Raw genomic sequence first — 14,632 nt, forward strand, 5'->3', positions numbered from 1 at the left:
CTAGAAAGATTTCTAAACAAAAAGCATTGAGAGTTTAATTGAGGTTAGAGATCTAGAATGGAGGTTGAGTGATTTCTTTTTTGGAGTGAGAATTAAAGCAACCCACGGTTAATATTTTGCCAGGACAACAAGGTAGAAGAAGAGGGGGCAGAGGCATTGAAGTATGAGGACTGTGTAAGAAGGAAACAAAACAGGAAGGACTTGATAGAAAATCAAGGAGTTCAGGGATTTAAGTAATCTTTGTGGAGCTAGGTCAATTTATTAAATGGCTAATTTACAGGAAATTTTACAGTGCCTTATATTGGGTCTAGAGAATTTCTCAGAGTTGTGCTGCTATGGATAGGGATTCCCCAAATTAGTGTACAGTAGTGTTCAATGGAGAGTCTAGTCATTTCGTGGAAAATATTCAGTGTTTCACAGTTTTTGAAAGAAATGTAAAACTGACAAAATTTATTCTATTTGGAGTGATAGATTTGTAGCTGGTTCTTAATAAAAAGGATTACGATAGAATCTTGGTCGTGGTGAAACTGAAACTGAATGGGGTGAGGAGTAAGGGGAAGAGCATTGGTCTGTGCCTGGTCAACCTCTTAAACTTGACTGTTTGAAGGATTGTATTGACATTACCAGAGGTATTGTCAGGATTTGAACCAGAGAGAATAGGCATTTGACAGGTCTTCAATGAGTGGTGACAGAAATGAGAATGGGCACAAGATGATAGGTGATTATAAAACTTTTCATTTGGGCAAAAGCTCTATAGAGGTTGTTGAGACATTGACCCTGACATAAGTGGAATAATTAACAATGATGATGAAGATAGTTAACATTTATTGGAGGTTTTCTTTGTGCCAGGCACTGCCCTTGTTATGAATGTAATGCACTCCACTATTGTCATGTATGAAAGAAATTAAAAAAATAAAAAACGCTAAACGTAACTGGATTCCTTAATCTCAGGAATCCTTTGAAGTGAGAGATTGTCTTCAAAGAGACTCATAACAAGGGCTGCAGTTGTGGCTTGGTGGTAGAGTGCTTGCCTAGCACACGCGCGGCACTGGATTTGATTCTCAGCACCACATAAAAATAAACAAAATAAAGGTATTGTGGTATCCATCTATAACCAAAAAAACAGAGACCCATAATATTCCCAGAATATCATGAGGTTTACATGTTGGGGAGCAAGGATTCAAACTCAGGCTGACTCCAGAGCAGATGTTTCTAACTACTTTGCTGTGTCATCATGGGAAAGTATGTTAATGTAATTTGTCCAGCATATGTAGTCTATGTGTGCTAAATAATTCACATTGTTTTAATTACCTTAAAGGAAAACTGTTCAGTAGGATTTTGATGATTTCTAATTTGGTGGTGATTGTGTTACTATATATTTGTGTTTAATTAGAACAGTGTTCTAAGTGTGTGGTTCCTGGACTAATAGCATCAACAACATCAACTGAGATCTTGTTAGAAACAGCAATTTTAACCTTGTTTCAGATCTGCTGCTTGAGAATCTTTGGGAATGGAGCCTAAAAGTTTGTTTCAACAAGCTATGCACTTCTGATTCAGGCTAAAATTTGAGAACAGTTAACCCAAAGTAGAATATGGGAAGGTGAATGAGATTTTGAATTAGATACTAGAGAGGTGTTGAGATTATCTAGTGTTTTGGGGGTCACACTCTGAATTGAATTCTGGTGGGGAATTATTAACCTTATTTTTTACTTTGCATGATTGCAGTTTAGTAGTTGATGCTACTAGGCAAGAGTGAAATGGAAGCAAAATGTCAGTGGATCATCATAACTGTTGTCAGCCCAAATTACATGCTGGGTACAACATCAGCATTATTTTCTTTCCTTTAAACATTTAAAAGTAATATTTTATACACAAATAGATAACAAGTTTTGAAGCAGTAATAAAACAAATATCCATGAATCCAGTATACTATTTAAGAATTAGAACATCACCAGTGCCCTGAGAAACCGATCCTATTCCTATTTTCCTTCCAGAATTAATCTACTGCCACAGGTTTATATAAATCATTGCTTTGCTTCTATAGATTTACAATACGTTTCATCCTGAAATTTCTACAGTACTAATTTTGCTTGCTTGTTTTTAAAAAAAATAATATCAAAATGTTTTTTTAAAAAACTTAGCTTTGTTCACCTAACATTTCTGGATTTGTTAATATAGCTGCATGTAGTTCATTCATCCTTATTGCTGAGCAATAATTATATTTGACAGTTCATTTATTCTTTTAATGAACATTTGGGATGCTTTTATTATTTTAAAAAAATTTTTCGCTATTACAGACCAGGGACGCCAAGAAACTGCTTGTATATCTCATGGCACATATATGCAAGAATTCCTGTAGGGTTTATACCTTGGAGTAGAGCTGTGATGTCATTTGGGTATTTTTCTACTTCACTGGATTTTGCCGAATTGTTTCCCAAAAGTGGTTATACTATTTGACAGTTTACCAGTTGTTCTACATCTTTATTACTAATTTTTGGTAATAAAGTAAATGCAAAATGGTATCTCAATGTGGTCATAATTTGAATTTGCCTAATTAGGTTGACCACCTATGATGACACAGCTATAATTTTATGATTTAAAAAATGTATTTTTGGTCTTCCTACATATTTTTCTATTGTCTCTTATTGGTGTATAGGAGAACTTGATATATTTTGGGTAGTCACTATTTGTTATTTAAATATCTTCCCAGTTTGATTGTGTGGAATCTTAAAGAATAGAAGTCCTTTGAACTTTAGATAGGGCAAAGGGGAGGGAGGGAAAGGGAGGGGGCATGGGGGTAGGAAAGATGGTAGAATGAGATAATCATTACCCTCAGTACATGTATGAAGACATGAATGGTATGACTCTACTTTGTGTACAACCAAAGACTTGACAAATTGTGCTCTATAAGTGTAATATAAGTTGAATTGCATTCTGCTGTCATAAAATTAAAATTAAAAAAAAAATAGAAGTCCTTAATTTTGATGACATTGCTCTTTTGTTTCTGCACTTTTTGTGTTCTACTTCAGAAATCTTTCTCCATTCAGGGATCATAAAATATTTTACTTTAAAAAATTAAAGTGTTGCTTTCAAAGTCTTCAATCCATCTGGAATTGATTTTTCTGTATGGGTTAGGATTAGGGTCTCCAATTTTTTTTTCTTCTCATTATGAGTTATTGGTCCAGTACCATTTACTTAATAGTCTTTTCCCCAGTGGTTTGCAATGCCACCTCTGTCATACCAAGTATCCATGTGTTTGGGTTTTAGGTTTGTTTAGAGGTCTTTCTTATTGGTGAATTTATTTTCTATTTTTAGATATATATTTGTTATATATCCTTAAAAGTAAAGGATTTTTATTATAGATAAAATTAACAGTAGTAACTCCATTAAATGTCCAGTGTTCGCATTTCCCCAGTTGTGTTCTATATGTAAAGCTTGTGTGTATATAAAACCTATAGTTTTTGTTTAGATCAGTTGCCAATTAATGTCTGTTTGTTGTGACTGATTGATATCTTAAACCTCTGTTCATATATAGATTTCTTCTTTGTTTCTCAAACTGCCTGTTCGCCCTTTTTGCCTTGTTGCTTTTGTTTTAAGAGAAACAGAGTTATGGTAGATTTTGCTGATTGCCATGCCAGTGTTGTTTAGTATGTCTCTCTGTTCCCATGTTCCTAAAAAATGGTTATTAGATATAGAAAGCCTGTTCTGATTTATTTATTCACTAATTTAAATATAATTCTTATATAATTCATTCATTTAAAGTATATAACTGAATGATTTTTAGTATATTTGTAGAAATGTGGAACCATTTTCTGTCTATAGATTTGCCTACTCTGGACATTCACAGAGATGAAATCATATAATATGGGATCCGTTGTGACTGTTTTTTTTCACATGGCCTGTATTCAAGGTTCTTGCATGTTACTAGTATGGGTGAGCACTTCATTCCTTTTTGTCACTAAATATTTTACTCTGTGGATATACTATTCTGTATCTGTCCTTGTCAATTGATGGACATTTGGGTTGTTTTCACCTTTTGGCTATTGTTGCTGTGTTGCTGTGAACATTTGTGTGTATGTTTTTGAACAGATATAGGCTTTTATCTTGTAGATGTATACCTAAGGGTAGAATTGCTGTATTATGGTAACTCAGTGTTTAACTTTTGAAGAACTGTCAGATTGTTTTCCAGAATATCTATACCAGTCCCATCATCTGAGGGTTTTAACGCCACCCCTCCCCCCCCCATAGATCCTTTTAGTATTTATTTCTAAGGCCTTAGTCATATCACCTTTTTGATTTCCAACACTGGTAAATTTATGTCCTCTTTTTGTTTCTTTTTGTCTTGTGTCAGTTTTACTGATTTTTTTGATTAGGGGCGGGTCCTGGGAATTGAACTCGGGCACCTGGCCACTGAGCCACATCCCCAGCCCTATTTTGTATTTTATTTAGAGATAGGGTCTCAGTGAGTTGCTTAGTGCCTCATTTTTGCTGAGGCTGGCTTTGAACTCTCAATTATCCTGCCTCAGCCTCCCGAGCTGCTGGGATTAACAGGTGTGCGCTACTGTGTCCAGCTGATTGTGGGTCCCCACCCCACCCCCAGAGAGATCTTTGTTTCATTATTTTTTCCCCTTTCCTGTTTAAAATTCCATCAATTTCTGTTCTTTATTACTTCCTTCTTCTTGTTTGGGGTTTATTTTGCTTTTTAATTCTGGTTTTAGAGCATGTCAAAATATCAGTTAACCTCTTTCAATCTATTTTCTTCAATTTTTTTTTTAGTCGTAGATGGACACAATATCTTTATTTATTTATTTTTATGTGGTGCTAAGGATCAAAACTAGTGATATTGAGTAAAACTGAGAGTTTTGGGTTTTTATGTAATTTTAGTTCATCATTTAAAATCTAACAATGGTTAGTTCTTAATTGTTTATTTTTTTAGTTAATGGAACTTTGTTTTATTTATTTATATGTGGTGCTGAGAATTGAACCCAGTGCCTCACATGTGGTAGGCAAGTACTCTACCACTGAGCTACAATCCCAGCCCCAGTTAGTTCTCAATTCTTAAGATTAAATTGCTTCTAAAAAATTTAAATATCAAACACCTGAGACCATACCAGCAGTATCAATATTTTGGGACTTAAGTAATCTTTATTTTTCTTTTTAGACCATGCGAAGACACAGAAATGAGGTGACAGTTGAACTGCGGAAGGTAAGAGAAATATGCCTTTAAAGAAAACAAGTTAAATGATTTTTCTGATGTTAGAATTCTGTTTAACTTGAATAATGAAAATACTGTGACAAATTAGTGGTCATCCCTAAATAAAAACAGCATAAAGACACATCATTAATTTGCAGTGGTATATACTCACAATATCTTCCATTTATCAAGTGTACTAGGTACTGTGAGTAGTACTTTATCATCATTGAAATTTTCAAAGATCTGATGAAGTTGGATACTTTTCCTTCATATCCTCTTTCTCTGGGCTATGTACTACTAGCTAGGATTCCTCTCCCCTTTCCCATATAAAACTTCCATATACTTGCTAGAGGTATTTTAGGAAAATAGAAGTAGGAAAAACCTTGTATCTTACCAGTCAAATGCAACTGCTGTTAAAATACTCTCTTCCATTATTTTAAGAGTTACTGTCATCAAATTTTCCTGCTTAACCCACTTTATTTAAAGCAAATATTTAAATTGCCAATCAAGAAGATATACATAATGAATTCCCTCTAGATACATGTACTTTCTAAGAATAAATTCGAAATTTATTTCAGACCCTGATGTTAGTCTTAGATTAGATTCTTGTCCTGATCTAATTCACTTCTAAAACTCTTTCCTATATTAAATTACCATCTTGGAACTTTCAGTTTTAAATAAAAGAAATGTCTTAATTCTGAAAGTGTGTACCCTTTCAGAATCTCTAGAACCTTTTTTAAAATTTATTTATTTTTTATTTTTTCGTTAGACCCTTTAAAATCTCTAAAACTTTAAAAAGTAACAGTACCATTTGCCAGATGAATCCATCAGTGAGGTTAGAACTCTCATAATTTCGTTACCTCCCAAAGGCCCCAACTCTGAAAACTGTTGCATTGGGGACATTTCAGGTACAAACCATAATACAGGCTGAGGTTTTTAAAATTGAAAATTCAAAGGATTTTGTCTGAATAAACATTTATTTTAACATAACTTAAAATATGAAAAATAAATTAGAATTAGCTCCCCCCTCCAAATATTGACATACTCAGGTTTTAAAGTTTTGCCCAACATCAACATTTTGCTAATTGGTATAGTATATAGTTTCTGAATTCCATTCTTCTATACCCCTTCCCACTTATTTTATTAAATTTGAAAATACTTGCTAATTGCAGTATCCTGTTAAAAACTTCTCTTTCCCCCTATCCCTTCCATTCCCCCAGCCCCTGCTACTCACTGCCCTCTTCTGACTTGAACCCAGGGGTACTGTACCACTAGGCCACATACCTAGACTTTATTTTTCTAAATTTTTATTTAATATTTTAAAAAAAAATTATTCAGGGTTTTGCTAAAGTTTGCTGAAGCTGACCTTGAACTTGGGATCCTCCTGCCTCATCCTCCTGAGTCACTTGAGATTGCAGACATTGCAGGCATACACAACTATGCCCTGCCCAGCTAACTTCTTAATTCTTATACGGACATAATAGTGTTTTTAAAGTCATATTTGCAAGTTCTTTCAGAATCATGGGTCATTTGGACCAGAGAAATGAAGTAAGCCTTAGCTTAGTGAAGTAAGATGAGCTCCTTGGCAGTCTTAACACTTTGGACTTAGCTTCTTCTTTTTAATATTACACATACAAAAAAGGCCACACATCTTGAGTATACAACTAGATGAAGAATTTTTGTAAAATGAACACATCATGTTACCAGCTCCTAGATTAAGAAAGAGAATACTCTCTGTACTACAGAACCCCTTCCTAGGCACCACCAACCCTTGAGTCAACCATTATCTTGATTCCTAATACCATGGATTATTTTGCATATTTTAAATTTTATATAGGTAGAATGATGTGTTCTTTTGCATCTGGTTTTCATTCATCAAATGAAGATCATTCTCCTTAACAGAGGCAGTGGGATTAAAATTGGAATTAATTATTCATTAATTGTCATCTGTTAACATGATACCATCTCTTCCCACCCCATATAGATCTTTATTTTCTCTTTTCAAACTTGCATTACAACTTTAAAAACTTTTGTATTAGTTCTGGCATATACAGAAGCCTCTCCTTAATTTAAACTTTTTAGCCCTTCTAATATGCTTATAAATCTAAGGTATTTATTTATATTTGGTTATTTGTTCCTACTTCTATAGTTATACTGGCTTCTGTTTATAAAAGTTAGAATTTATGGAATTTAAATTCTTACTTGTTAGAGTACATCTTTTTTTTTTTTTTAAAGAAAAAAGAAAAAGAAAGTTTATTGCTTTACTAGCAAAGGAGAAACACAAGGAACTCCTGTTTCAAAGGCTGTGATTCTGCCCATCAACAGGAACAGGAGGTTTTTTTAAAGAGGTGATTCAAAGGCTAAATTCCACGTGTTCTCTTGGAGTTGTAATTCACTTAATTTGGGAGATGGTCATTTCTTAGATCTTCTGGTACCATCCCCAAAGTCTGGATTACTTCTTCTGTGGTGTATGTGTACTAAAGGACAGATAAATCTGCCTAGGTGGGGAAGAGAAGTAATTCTTTTTCCCCTGAAGTTAGAGATGGGAACAGATTAGGGAAGAGCAGGGAGAGATGAAGAGAAAGAAACCTGTCCATTAAAAAAATCAGTTGCAATGGCAGAGCAGCAAGGGCTGTATTCAAAGCATAAAGTGGACCACGGTTACATTTCCCCACTATCAATTTCTCCACTTCATTTCTGTGGAAAAATGGGCCATGACATCTCCAAATTGCTTCCTGCTGAAAGGCGATGGATGAGATTGAGGTCCTTGTTCTCTATCAGGTGGGGCTTAGACAATTAAGGGCATTCAGCATGAGAGCAGTCCATAGAGTACATCTTCTAAAATATTCACTTTGATTTCCTTAGAAGTGTTTTCTTTTTTCTGGATAACATTATATCTATTCCAATTAGTATGATTAGATTCCTGAGTATCCTTATAGAAGGACTAAAAATGAAATGAACTAAAGAATTCTCAAGCAGTTACATATTTCACATTTAAGAATTCCCTACTTAAGAATTCTCTACTTATTTCACATTTAAGAATTCCCCTAAGTAGAGAATTCTTGAAACAAAATCTAGATTTCAGACAAAGCTTAATTGATTTTGATGATTCTGAAAAAATGTGAAGAGCCCTTCAAGAGAAGATTTCTTTACTCTTTATGGTCAGTGTCTGTCTCTGTTTCAAGTCTTACTGGCTCTGTAGCTCCATTGAGGAGGGAATGAGTATTATATCCTGATACTGAGATTCTTGAAAATAGAAGAAAGGGAAGCTAGTTCCCAGAGTTTCACTGATGAGCTCTATCCATTTAAGGAATGTTAAGTGGGGAATGTCATCTGCTGTTTGATAACTCACTTCCCCTTGGGAAGTTGCTTTGAATATTTCATTTTCTATTAGATTTTAATTCTGTGAGATTACTTCTGTAGTGAAAGGAATAACTACATCCACTATTCATCTGTCCCATGCAAATGATTCACATGTTTCTTCCCTATATATTTCAGAATGCCTACTAAAGTTCTAGGCATATAGTTGGTACTCAATAAATGCTGTTATCCAATAATTAAATTGAATCATTATCTTTTGAAATTTGTACTTTTAGCCGAGCACAGTGGTATATGCCTGTAATCTCAGTGGCTCAGGAGGCTGAGGCAAGAGGATCATAAGTTCAAAATCAGTCTCAGCAACTTAGTGAAACCCTGTCTCAAAATGAAAAGTAAAAAACAGGCTGGGGATGTGGCTCAATGGTTGAATGCCCCTGGGTTCAATCCCTGGTATAAAATAAATAAATAATTTAAAAAATTGTACTTAAATTATTCATTGAAGAAAATTCCTCATCTGTGAATTTGTGCCCAAGGTAAAACAAGGCACCATTTCTTTTATCAAGTTCTTTTAGAGGGCTAGGATTGTAGTTCAGTGGTAGGGCGCTCGCCTCGCTCGTATGAGACCCTGGGTTCGATCCTCAGCACCACATAAAAATAAATAAATAAGGTAAAGCTGTTGTGTCCAACTACAACTAAAAATAAATAAATAATTTTTTTTTTTTTTTTAAAAGTTCTTTTGGAGACACATAAATAGAAAGATACCCCATGTTCATTGATTGGAAGACCTAATATTGTTAAAATAGATCTACTACCCCAAGTGATCTACAGATTTAAAGCATATTTGATCAAAATTCCATTGCGTTTTTCCAAGAAATAGAAAATCAATTCTAAAATTCATATGAAACCACAAAGACCCTGAATATAACCAAAGCAATCTTAAGCAAATGAACAAAGCCAGAGGCATCACACTCTTTGAAAATCTACTGTAAAAGTATAGTAATCAAAGCAACACGGAAGTAACATAAAATCAGGCATGTAGGCCCATGGAACAGAATGAAGAGCAGAGAAATAAATCCACACATTCATAGTCAACTGATTTGCAACAAAGGTGCCAATTTTCAACAATGGGGAAAGAAATGTCTCTTCAATAAATGATGTCAGGAAAACTGGGTATCTATATGTGAAAGGATGAAATTAGACCCTTACCTCATATAATATACAAAAATCAGTTCAAAATGAGGTAAAGATTTAAACGAATGACCTGAACCTTTGACATTACTAGAAGAAAACACCAGGGAAGAGCTCCATGACATTGGTTTGGGCAGTTTTTCCCTGGATATAACCCAAAAAAACAGGAAATGAAAGCAAAAGTAGATGGAATTACATCAGACTTAAAAGCTACCCAGCAAAGGAAGTAATCAACAGAGTGAAGAGACCATATGAAATGGAAGGAAATATTCCTAAGCCATACATCTGATAAAGGGTTAAAATCCAAAATATAAAGAACTCAGTTCAATAGCAAGAAACCAAATTACCTGACCAAAATCTGGACAAAGGTCCTGGATAAACATATCTTAAAATGAAATCAAAATACAAAATTAAACAAAAAGCATACAGATGGCCACAGGTATATAGAAAATCAAGACTACAATCAAGTACCACCTCATACCTGATAGTGTTGGTGAGGATATGAAAAAAAGGGCACCCTTACACATGGTTAAGAATATAAATGAAGAACAGTCTTTATGGAAAACAGGATGATCCATCAGTACCACTGCTGGGAATATGTATTTCCCATGGAAAAAGCAAAGAAGTGAAATCAATGTGTCAAAGGAGGTACCTGTACACTCATGTTCATTGCAGGATTATTCACAATAGCTTAGATATGTGATCAACCTAAGCATTCATCAACAGATGGATGAATGGACAAAATGTGGTATATATGCACAACTCAGCCACTTAAAAAGAAGGAAAGCCTGTCATTTTCAACAACATAAGTCAATCTGGAGGCCATTCATTATATTAAGTGAAATGTGCCGGACACAAAGATAAATGATCTCACTTATTTGTGGAATCTAAAATAATTGAACTCATAGAAGTATAGAGTAGAATAATGGTTACCAAGGATTATAGGGCATGGGGTGAGATATTGGCTAAAGGATATGAATTGCCAGTTAGATAGGAGAAATAAGTCCAAGAGATCTATTGTCAGATAATGTTGGCTATATTTAATAATGATATGTCCTTAAAAATTCTGCTGAGATTTTAAGCATTTTCACCTCAAAAAATAAGCTTGCCAAAAGATAAGGAGTTTGTGTCAGAGTGTAAATCAATGGTGAAAATAAGCTTATAACAAATAGTTTGAAGACTACCAGCCAATCAGAGGGCCACATTTTGAATAACACTGATAATGATAAAAATTGAGAATGAAATCTAGTCTACTAATATATGTACTATTTACCTGACCTCTGACTCTTTCTGTATGAGTTCTTATTTTCTTTTACCTCTTTGCTCCCTTCCTTTCCTATTTAGTTAGCTAGGCTTTTATGCCTCAACACTTCCACAGATGTCTGCAGTCCTGTTCATATCACATTGTAGACAGAGTTACGTAGGAATTAAGTAACTTACCTTAAGTCACAGGCTGATAAGTGGCAATTCTATTAACCATTATGCTATAATGCTCAGTGTAAATGTTTACTGAGTGAATAGTTATTTATATATGTTGACTGTCAGTCCAAAACCTGTTATTGGTATTTTCAACTTTGGCACATTATGTTAAAACTTAAGGTAATTTTCTTTTCAGTCAGACTGTTAGTACTAAAGATGAGACACATTGATCTTACTTTAAAAAACCACTGAAGTATCTCATTTGGCTAATTAGATCCAGTACTTATTTTAGTTGTATGACTTTTTAGTAAAATATCTCTTTTTAAAAATAAATTCTGCATATTAACAGATTAAAGGAGAAAAATCATACAGTCATTAGTGGAAGAAAAACATTTGACAAAATCCAGTACTCGTTTGTCATAAAAATCACTCTGCCTTTTAGGAGTGGGAAGAATTACATCATCTTGATAATGAGCACTGTGAGTGTGTCTTAATGATGAAAGACTGAATGCTTTCCCCTAAGATTTGGAAACAAGGCAGGCATTCTCAACTGCTGTTATTCAGTATAGAGCTGGAGGTTCTAGATAGTATCTTAAGTCAAGAAAAACAAATTTTAAAAAGGCAGATAGTTTGAAAAAGAAGAAATGAAATGGCCCCTATTTGCAGATGACATGAGAATCAATATAGAATATCCCAAGAGGGGACTGGGGTTGTAGCTTAGTGTTTAGAGTGCTTGCGTAGCACATGTGAGGCACTGGGTTCAATTCCCAGCATTACATAAAACTAAACAAACAAAATAAAGGTATTATGTCCATCTACAACTAAAAATATTTTTTAAAAAATCTCAAGAAATCTATGAAAAATCTCCTAAAATCTAATAAGAGAGTTTAGCAAGGTTACAGAACAAAGAAACACACACAAAGCCAATCATTTATATGTAACAACTAAAAATTTAAAATATAATACCATTTATAGTCATTCCAAAGAAGAAAAAAATACTTTTGTATACATTAACACAATGTATGGGATTTGTATACTGATTACAAAATGCTAATGAAAGAAATTAAACCAGACTTAATGTAAATGGAGAGAAATTTACCACATTTATGAATTGAAAGCCCCAACATAGTAAAGGTATCAGTTATTGCTAAACTGATTTACTGGTGTAATGCATTATCTATGAAATCTATTTTGTAGAAATAGACAAGGTGGAAACGCATACTATCTAGAATAGCTAAAACAGTGTTGGCAAAGAAAAATAAAATAGAAAGAAATGCTTCACCCAGTATGAAAGCTTAAAGTGTATCAATACAGTATTGATTACTGTATTGTATTGCAAGAAGAATGGGTACATAGATCAATGCAATAGAAGATAGAATCTGGAAATGGGCTCAACTAATTTTGGGCAAAGGTACAAAACCAAATCATTGGAGAAAGGATGACCTTTTCAATAAATGATTTTACACCAATTGAATGTCCATAGGCCAAAATAATACCTCAACCTATAAATCTCACACTTTTCTTTGAGTGTGAATGAAATGAATCATAAATTTATGTGTGAAGCACAAAAGTATAAAACTTTTTTTTTTTTTTTTTTGGTATAGGGATTGAACTCGGTCACTTAGCCATGAGCCACATCCTCAGCCCTGTTTTGTATTTTATTTAGAGATAGGGTCTCGCTGAGTTGCTTAGCATCTCACTTTTTGCTGAGGCTGGCTTTGAACTTGTGATCCTCCTGTCTCAGCCTCCCAAGCTTCTGGGATTACAGGCATGCGCCACCACACCCAGAAAAACTATAAAAAATACTTTTGTATACATTAACACAATGTATGGGATTTGTATACTGATTACAAAATGAGGGGAAAAAAACATGGCAGAAAGCCAGGCATGGTGGCGCACACCTGTAATCCTAGTGACTCAGGAAGTTGATTTAGGAAGAGCGCAAGTTCAGAGCCAGCCTCAGCAACTTAGCGAGACCCTGTCTCAAAAAAAAACAAAAAGTGCTAGGGAAGTTGAAGTTGCTCGATGGTTAAGAGCCCCTCGGTTCAACCTCTGCTGCCACAACCAAACCAAACAAAATAAATGTGGGAGAAATCTTCAGGATTGAGGGTCACGTAGAGTGCTTAGACTTCACCATTGAAGCATTATCCATAAAAATCCAGATTGATAAATTGGACCTTAGTGAATTAAAAATTTTATGCTGAGAAAGCTCATGTGAAGAAGATGAAAAGACAAGCTAGTAATTGGTGGGGGGGGGGGCGGAAACTTGCAAACCACATATGCAATAAAGGACTACTATCCAGCATATTTAATGAACTCTCAAAACTCAGTAGTAGGGCTGAAGATATAGCTTGGTTGGTAATCAGCTTGCCTTGCATGAACAAGACCCTGGGTTCAATCCCCAGTACCACCAAAAACAACAACAACAACAAAAAAAAGTGAAAAAAACAATAGGCAAAATGTGAAGAGTCATTTCATTTAAAGGAATATGCAACTGGCAAATAAGCTCCTGAAAAGATGTTTATTATTATTAGCCATCAGGGAAATAGAAATTAAAAGTAAAGCTACAAATCTACCATAACAATTAAAATAAAAGCTAGGGATAACGATCAAACACCGGTGAGATATGAAGAGACTGGATTATTAATTTATTGCTGATGGAAATGTGAAATGGTACTATCACTCTAGAAGGCCATTCAGCAGATTTTTTTTTTTTTTTTAAATCTAAACATGAAACTTCTGTGACCTAGCACTCACACGCCTGGGCATTTCTCCCAAAGAAATGAAAACTTAAGCTCATATAAAACTTGTACATGGGGGCGCTGGGGTTGTGGCTCTATGGTAGAGCGCTCATCTAGCACATGCGGGGCATAGGTTTGATCCTCAGAACCACATAAATAAATAAAGGTATTGTGTCCAACTACAACTAAAAAAAAGGGGAAAAAAACACTTGTACATGGATATTTATAGCAGCTTTATTTGTAATAGCCAAAATTTAGAAACAAAGCAAGTGAGCTTTAATGAGCAAATTGTTAAACTGTGATGAGGATTGAACCCAGTGCCTCACATGTGCAAGGCAAGTGCTTTGCCACTGAGCCACAATCCCAGCCCCCACAATTAAATGATTCTGCAAACTGGGCTTGTTGATACATACCTGTAATTCCAGAAGCTCCAGAGGCTGAGGCAGTAGGGTTGCAAATTGAGGCCAACCTCGGCAATTTAGCAGGACCCTGTCTCAAAAAGGGCTGGGGATGTACTTTAGTGGTAAAGCACCCCAGGGTTCAATCTCCAGTACAAAAACAAACAGACAACAACAAGAAGAAAAAACTTATGGGTGGAAGGAATATTTTTGTAACCAGCCAGCAATAATGTCATTTCACAAGTGTTAATATTAAGTGGACAGTCTGTCTTGTGAGCATTTTACTTACCTTTCTGTAAGCAGTTAGATGCAACTGGAGTTATGCTGCTACTTAAAAAAAGTCAAATACATTTAAGAAAACAGTCTCTGCAGCC

General features: G+C 34.7%; 1 protein-coding gene across 1 annotated transcript in view; it reads left to right on the forward strand.

Annotated features, from left to right (window-relative positions):
* Positions 1-14,632, forward strand: part of Kpna3 (karyopherin subunit alpha 3) — a 76,957-nt gene that overhangs the window by 33,263 nt on the left and 29,062 nt on the right. The window contains exon 2 of the mRNA XM_046454103.2: positions 5,162-5,206. Coding sequence (XP_046310059.1) covers positions 5,162-5,206 — 45 coding nt within the window. The remainder of the gene's footprint in view (positions 1-5,161; positions 5,207-14,632) is intronic.

Source organism: Marmota monax, unplaced genomic scaffold (genome assembly GCF_021218885.2).
Source record: "Marmota monax isolate L192 unplaced genomic scaffold, Marmota_monax_Labrador192_F-V1.1 WCK01_AAM20220418_F8-fsc00011, whole genome shotgun sequence".
In the NCBI taxonomy this organism is placed as follows: domain Eukaryota; kingdom Metazoa; phylum Chordata; class Mammalia; order Rodentia; family Sciuridae; genus Marmota; species Marmota monax.